The 7,500-nt window shown below is 47.2% G+C and overlaps 1 protein-coding gene across 2 annotated transcripts in view; it reads right to left on the bottom strand.

Moving 5' to 3' along the window:
* LOC143289898 (ras-specific guanine nucleotide-releasing factor RalGPS2-like) overlaps positions 1-7,500 on the bottom strand; it is a 272,104-nt gene that overhangs the window by 179,234 nt on the left and 85,370 nt on the right. For both annotated transcript variants that reach the window (XM_076599128.1, XM_076599122.1), the window contains exon 2: positions 2,288-2,391. Coding sequence is in view for 1 of the 2 variants with exons in the window: in XM_076599122.1 (XP_076455237.1) it covers positions 2,288-2,391 (104 nt within the window). In the remaining variant the exon portion in view is untranslated. The remainder of the gene's footprint in view (positions 1-2,287; positions 2,392-7,500) is intronic.

Genomic DNA, 7,500 nt, shown 5'->3' with positions numbered 1-7,500 from the left:
CTCGCAAGTCTACGCTAATTCCAGACCTTTTCTGAATTTTTTAATTTTATTTTAAACCAACATTTTCGAACAACCGCCTAGCAAACTTCAGCACTGCTGGAATGCCTTGTGCAACCTCGCCACCCATCCCCCTATTCCTAGAGTTCTTCATTTCCCCCCTTTCTCTTAACAGAGGGGGTAAGATCGCAGAATGGTTAAGACACTCATCTGCCAATACAGACTCCGTGAGGGCCTGGGTTCGAATCCCGCTCTCGCCCTTTCTCCCAAGTTTGACTGGAAAATCAATGTGAGCGTCCAGTCGTTCGGATGAGAACGATAAACCGAGGTCCCCGTGTGCAGCACGGCACCTGGCGCACTGGAAAAAAACAACACACGGCAACAGGCGTGTTGTCCTTTTGGGCAAAAATTGTGTACAAAGAAATCCACTCTGACACGTACACACATTTTGTATTTGTATTTCTTTTTATCACAACAGATTTCTCTGTGTGAAATTCGGGCTGCTCTCCCCAAGGACAGCGCGTCGCTATACTACAGCGCCACCCATGTTTTTTGTATTTTTTGTTTTCCTGCGTGTAGTTTTATTTGTTTTTTCCTATCGAAGTGGATTTTTCTACAGAATTTTGCCAGGAACAACCCTTTTGTTGCCGTGGGTTCTTTTACGTGCGCTAAGTCCATGCTGCACACGGGACCTCGGTTTATCGTCTCATCCGAATGACTAGCGTCCAGACCACCACTCAAGGTCTAGCGGAGGGGGGAGAAAATATCGACGGCTGAGCCGTGATTCGAACCAGTGCGCTCAGATTCTCTCGCTTCCTATGCGGACGCGATAGCTCTAGCTCACTCAGTACGGCCTGTCCTCTCTTCTCCTCTACACAGACCCCTCGGATGTCCAGTGGGTGTCTGAATGACCCAACCTTCAGCTTCCGTCGTCAGAATTGTGGTATTCTTTATCAACATTCACGTCTTCAGTGTAAGAGCCTTCCGCTTGCACTATTTTGATGATGGTTATTGGGGTGAAACGCTCTTAACGTCGTCTCTTTCGCCGTTCGTATGGAGAGAGCTAGGCCATCACTCCACTTATACATGCATTCAAGGCGTGACTAAAGCGCGTTGGGTTATGCTGCTGGTCAGGCATCTGCCTGGCAAGATACGGTGCTGCGAATATACACGTGGATTTGTCCGGACGCAGTGACGCCTCTTTTGAGAAAACTCAAACTGAAACTCACAGTGGGGGGAGGGGAGGGACTGCACCAACCTGTGGAAAGAATGATGGAGACAGCTTTGGTGGGTGTGTGTGTGTGTGGGTGTGTGTGTCCCAGACAACGGAAGCGTGTGTGTGTGTGTGTGTGTGTGTGCGCGCGCGTGTGTGTGTGTGTGTACACGTGTGTTTGGAGTGGGGGTTTGTGTGTTGCTCTGTCTCAGAGAGAGAAAGGAAAAGTGTTTAATCCAGCTGACTGACTGGTTCGTTGGTTGGTTGGTTGGTTGGTTGGTTCATGGAGACAGGCGCTGGGAATGGAAGGTACGTGTGTCACACGCAGTCAGTGTGACGAGGGGGCCAGCAACAGCACTGACCTGTGGATAGAACGATGGAAACAGCACAGCTTTTGGTGGGTGTGTCCGAGACAACGGAAACGGAAAAGAAGAGATGAAGGAGCTCTGTTTTACGACCCGTCAAACATACAGGTAATTGTGGACGTCTGATCCAGAGTATTCATTTTCACCTTTTTTGAATGCTATAATTAAAAGACAAATAAACTTCGCGTCTCTCTCTCTCTCTCCTTTACTCCCCCTCTCTCTCTCTCTCTAGTCAGCTTGCCCATGGCGCCTTAAAGTCCCCGAGTCGTCGCGTCGTCTCCGCGCGTTTTCGGCCGGACCACCACCTCCATCACCCACCCACCCACCCCCGCCAACACACACACACACACACACACACACACACACACACACACTGAAAAACATCCATCAATAATACAATGCTCAATCTACGAAGATAAAAAGCGCGCATAAACTTCCTTGACAAGACAAAACAAGACAAGACAAGAGACAAAACGTGACAGGAAAGGAACACAAAACGCGCGCTCTGACAACATGCAATACAATGAGTGACGGAAGACACACACACACACACACACGCATGCACTCACACAATACTACAACGCAACAACTAAAACACACGCACACACGGACAGCCCCCCGCCCCCAACACACACACACACACACACACACAGTGAAGAAAGAAGGAAAGAAGACAGGGAGTATGTGCAACACCCTAATCACAGTGACTGACCTGACGAAGACGAAGGAGCCGGAGGGCCGCCTCAGATTCCGCCCATAGCGGTACTTGTTGCTGAGGGGAGGGCCATGGTAGGAGCTGTGGCGTTTGATGAATGTCTGAAACACACACACACACACACACACACACAACCAAACCACAATAGTCACAATGATAACGACAAGGACAGTAATAACAACCATTAAAAAAAAATATCAATGTACAATAATAAAACATGAGAAGAAAATTAAACATAAAAATATAACTACTACTACTACTACTACTACTACTACTAATCATCATCATCATCATCATCATCATCATCATCATCATCATCATCATCATCATCATCATCATCATCATCATGACACTAATAACTACTAGTCGTAGCAGTAGTGTTTTAAGATCATGATGATCATGATCATGACATCTATAACGACGACTAAAATGATGATCATCATCAATCATCATCATGACGACGATGTCGACGAAGACGATATCGACAATGGTGATGACGATGAGGATTACAATTTGAGTGTTATTATGATTTGGGTTTATCATTATCACTATATCGACATGGACAATGATGATCATGATGATAACGATAATGATAACTAGAACGATTATTATGATAATATGTGTGTCACTTTGATTTGGGTTAATGATTATCACTATCATCATAATACTTATCGTTAATTTTTCTTTTCAGCATAGAACCAAACAAGCAAGACAATCATCTCTCGAATCGATTGAACGTCCCCCCGCTCCCCCCCACCCCCCCCTTACAACACCTCTTCTCCCTTCAGAGACAGAAAATGGCAAGGAAAAGGGGAAGAAAATGACGCAAAAACAAAACGAAACGAAACAAACAAAACCACAAAACTTGGCGGAAAGAAAGGGGGGGGGGGGAAGCAGACACTCCTCTCTCCATTCCTAAACTTTGTCCTTCCACCTCCACCCCCCACCCCCACCCTCCAAATTTCCTCACAAGCTCAAACCCAACAACCCACATCGCCTCCACCCCCACCCCCACACACGCCAGGCCTCAGCATTCCTATTTTCTCCTTTAATCAAATTACAAAATCCTTTACATTTTTTTTTTCCAGTTTTCTGGGGGGTAAGTAAAGGACCACGCGAAGTCTGGCTGCTTTTCCTTTTCCATCCTCGTTGTATGAAGGAGGTGGGTGGGGGAGGGAGGGAGGGAGAGAGAGAGAGAGAGAGAGAGAGAGGGGGGGGAGGGGGGGGGGCAGCTTGGGGAAGAAGAAGACAAGAAAGACAGAAAAGGAAAAAGGATGAAAATCATGGTCTGGTACCTACCTACCCACCCACCTCTTTCCCCTTCGCCCCTTCACACACACGCGCGCATATTTATACACATAAAAACACACACTTATACATATTCTGTGGGGGGGGCGGGGGGGGGGGGGGGTCATACACACACACACCTCTTAATGTACGCATACCTCCCCCCCCTCCTCCACATACATCCCCACACCCTCCCCTCCTCTCCCCCCACCAAAAAAAAAACCCCGTCCAAATCCATCGAAGCACAACGCAATTACCGCATGCATCATTTTCCGATACAGCGCTTCATGCCCGTGGCAGCAGCACCAAGCACCCGAAGAATGTTGATGAGAAACGACGACATACACACGGAGAGACAGCAATACACAGAGGTAGAGAGGGGCACGGGGAGAGAGAGAGAGAGACAGTCAGACAAAGAGACAGACAGACAGATACAGAGACACAGAAACATACATACGTAGAGAGGTGGTGGACAGAGAGGACAGAGACAGCAATACACAGAGGTAGAGAGGGGTAGGGGGAGAGAGAGACAGTCAGACAAAGAGACAGACAGACAGATACAGACACACAGAAACATACATAGGTAGAGAGGTGGTGGACAGAGAGGACAGAGACAGCAATACACAGAGGTAGAGAGGGGTAGGGGGAGAGAGAGACAGTCAGACAAAGAGACAGACAGACAGATACAGACACACAGAAACATACATAGGTAGAGAGGTGGTGGACAGAGAGGACAGAGACAGCAATACACAGAGGTAGAGAGGGGTAGGGGGAGAGAGAGGGGGGGGGAGAGACAGTCAGACAAACAAAGAGACAGACAGACAGAAACATACATAGGTAGAGAGTTGATGGACAGAGAGGACAGAGACAGCAATACACAGAGGTAGAAAGGCGTAGAGAGAGAGAGAGAGAGAGAGAGAGAGAGAGAGAGAGAGAGTCAGACAAACAAAGAGACAGAGACACAGAAACATACACAGGTAGAGAGAGAATGTACAGAGAGGACAGAGAAACTGATACACAGAGGTAGAGAGGGGATGGAGAAAGAGAGAGGGGGAGAGACAGACAAAGAGACAGAGACACAGAAACATACATTGGTAGAGAAGGGATGGACAGAGAGGACAGAGACATCGATACAACAGAGGTAGAGAGGGGATGGAGAGAGAGTGTCAGACAGACAAGTAGAGAGGGGGGGGGGGGTTGTGCGCGCGCGGGCGCATGTGTCTATGCGTGGCTGTGAGAATGTATGTACTTGTGTATGTGCGCGCTTGCATGTGTGCATGCGTGTTACTTTGTGTGCATGCATGTATGTATGTATGTATGTATGTATGTATCTCCGTCTGTGTGTGTGTGTGTGTGTGTGTGTGTGTGTGTGTGTGTGTGTGTGTGTGTGTGTGTGTGTGTGTGTGTACAAGCGCGCAAAGCTGGGGAAACCTTTTTTTTCTTCTTTTTTTAATTTCCACAGGGTGTAGCAAAGCAAGAGGATGACGTACACACATCATATTTTCTTCCCGGCCCGGGGAGTTGTTTTTCTCAACCCCCTTGGCGTCACTCACATCTCTGGAATCCCTTTTTCCCTGAAACGGAGAGAGAGGGGGGGGGAGGAGAGGCTCTGTGTGTGTGTGTGTGTGTGTGTGTGTGTGTGTGTGTGTGTGTGTCTGAGAGAAGGAGAGGATCGCATGATCTTTTTGCTTTGGCACAAGTAATGAACTGTCACAGATCTTGGCCTGACTAACACTCTATAGAACCAAGACAGTTCGGATAATTATAATGCTGTATTGTATTGTATTGTATTGTATTGTATTGTATTGTATTGTACTGTGCTGTATTGTATTGTATTGTATTGTACTGTACTGTACTGTCACAGATCTTGCCTAACACTCTATGGAACCAAGACAGTTTGGATAATTATAATGCTGTATTGTATTGTACTGTACTGTACTGTATTGTACTGTACTGTCACAGATCTTGCCTGACTAACACTCTATGGAACCAAGACGGTTTGGATAATTATAATGCCGTATTGTATTGTATTGTATTGTATTGTACTGAACTGTCACACATCTTGCCTGACTAACAAACACTCTACGGAACCAAGACAGTTCGGATAATTATAATACCGCATTGTACTGCACTGCACTGCACTGCACTAACTGTACTGTAATCTGTATCGAACGAATTACTCTTTAGTCACAACAGATTCCTCAGTGTGAAAGTCGGGCTGCTCTCCACCACAGGGTACCCATCGCGTCGCTACACTTGAGAGAGCGCCACCCTTCATTTTCTGCCTGCAGCTGCGGTAGTTAACTGATCACCAGTGACCACGAGACTTGAGGCGGTACAGACAAGGGTACGGACACTTGACGTTTTAATTATTGGCATGAAGGCCACTGCCCCTCAGAGAATTTTTTTTTTTTTCATGATAAACACAGTGTCTGCAAGAAAGTCACGAAGAAAGAGAGGGAGAGAGAGAGGGGGGGGGGGAGAGAGAGAAAGTGGCACTGCCCCTCAGACAATTTTTTTTAATGATAAACACAGTGTCTGCAAGAAAGTTACGAAGAGAGAGAGAGAGGGGGGGGGGAGAGAGAGAGAAGGTGGCACTACCCCTCAGACAAATTCTTAATGATAAACACAGTGTCTGCAAGAAAGTTACAAGTAAAGAAAGAGAGAGAGAGGGAGAGAGAGGGTGGCACTACCCCTAAGACAAATTTTTAATGATAAACACAGTGTCTGCAAGAAAGTTACGAAGAAAGGGAGAGGACAGAGAGGGAGAGAGAGGGTGGCACTGCCCCTCAGACAAATTTTTTAATGATAAACACAGTGTCTGCAAGAAAGTTACGAAGAAAGAGAGAGGGGGGGGGGGGGGGGAGGGGGAGAGAGAGGGTGGCACAGCCCCTCAGACAAATTTTTAATGATAAACACAGTGTCTGCAAGAATGTTACGAAGAAAGTGAAAGAGACAGGGAGAGAGAGAGGGGGGAGAGAGAGGGAGGGAGAGGGAGAAAGAGGGTGGCACTGCCCCTCAGACAAATTCTTAATGATAAACACAGTGTCTGCAAGAAAGTTACGAAGAAAGAGAGGGAGAGAGGAGAGAGAGAGGGGGAGAGAGAAGGTGGCACTGCCCCTCAGACAAATTCTTAATGATAAACACAGTGTCTGCAAGAACGTTACGAAGAGAGAGAGGGGGAGAGGAGAGAGAGAGGGGGGGAGAGAGAGGGTGGCACTGCCCCTCAGACAAATTCTTAATGATAAACACAGTGTCTGCAAGAAAGTTACGAAGAGAGAGAGGGGGAGAGGAGAGAGAGAGAGGGAGAGAGAGGGAGAGAGAGGGTGGCACTACCCCTCAGACAATTTTTTAATGATAAACACAGTGTCTGCAAGAAAGTCACGAAGAGAGAGGGGGGGGGGGGGGAGAGAGAGAAGGTGGCACTACCCCTCAGACAAATTTTTAATGATAAACACAGTGTCTGCAAGAAAGTTACAAGTAAAGCAAGAGAGAGAGAGGGTGGCACTACCCCTAAGACAATTTTTTAATGATAAACACAGTATCTGCAAGAAAGTTACGAAGAAAGAGAGAGAGAGAGAGAGAGGGGGGGGGGGGGAGAGGGTGGCACTGCCTGCCCCTCAGACAAATTCTTAATGATAAACACAGTATCTGCAAGAAACTTACGAAGAAAGAGAGAGAGAGAGAGGGGGGGGAGAGAGAGGGAGAGAGAGAGGGTGGCACTGCCCCTCAGACAAATTCTTAATGATAAACACAGTGTCTGCAAGAAAGTTACGAAGAGAGAGAGGGGGAGAGGAGAGAGAGAGAGGGTGGCACTGCCCCTAAGACAAATTCTTAATGATAAACACAGTGTCTGCAAGAAAGTTACGAAGAAAGTGAAAGAGACAGGGAGAGAGAGAGAGAGGGAGAGAGAGAGAGGGAGG

This window comes from Babylonia areolata, chromosome 14, assembly GCF_041734735.1.
Source record: "Babylonia areolata isolate BAREFJ2019XMU chromosome 14, ASM4173473v1, whole genome shotgun sequence".
In the NCBI taxonomy this organism is placed as follows: Eukaryota; Metazoa; Mollusca; class Gastropoda; order Neogastropoda; family Buccinidae; genus Babylonia; species Babylonia areolata.
The sequence above is the reverse complement of the archived record's forward strand: the minus strand, read 5'-3'. Positions and strand labels throughout refer to the sequence as shown.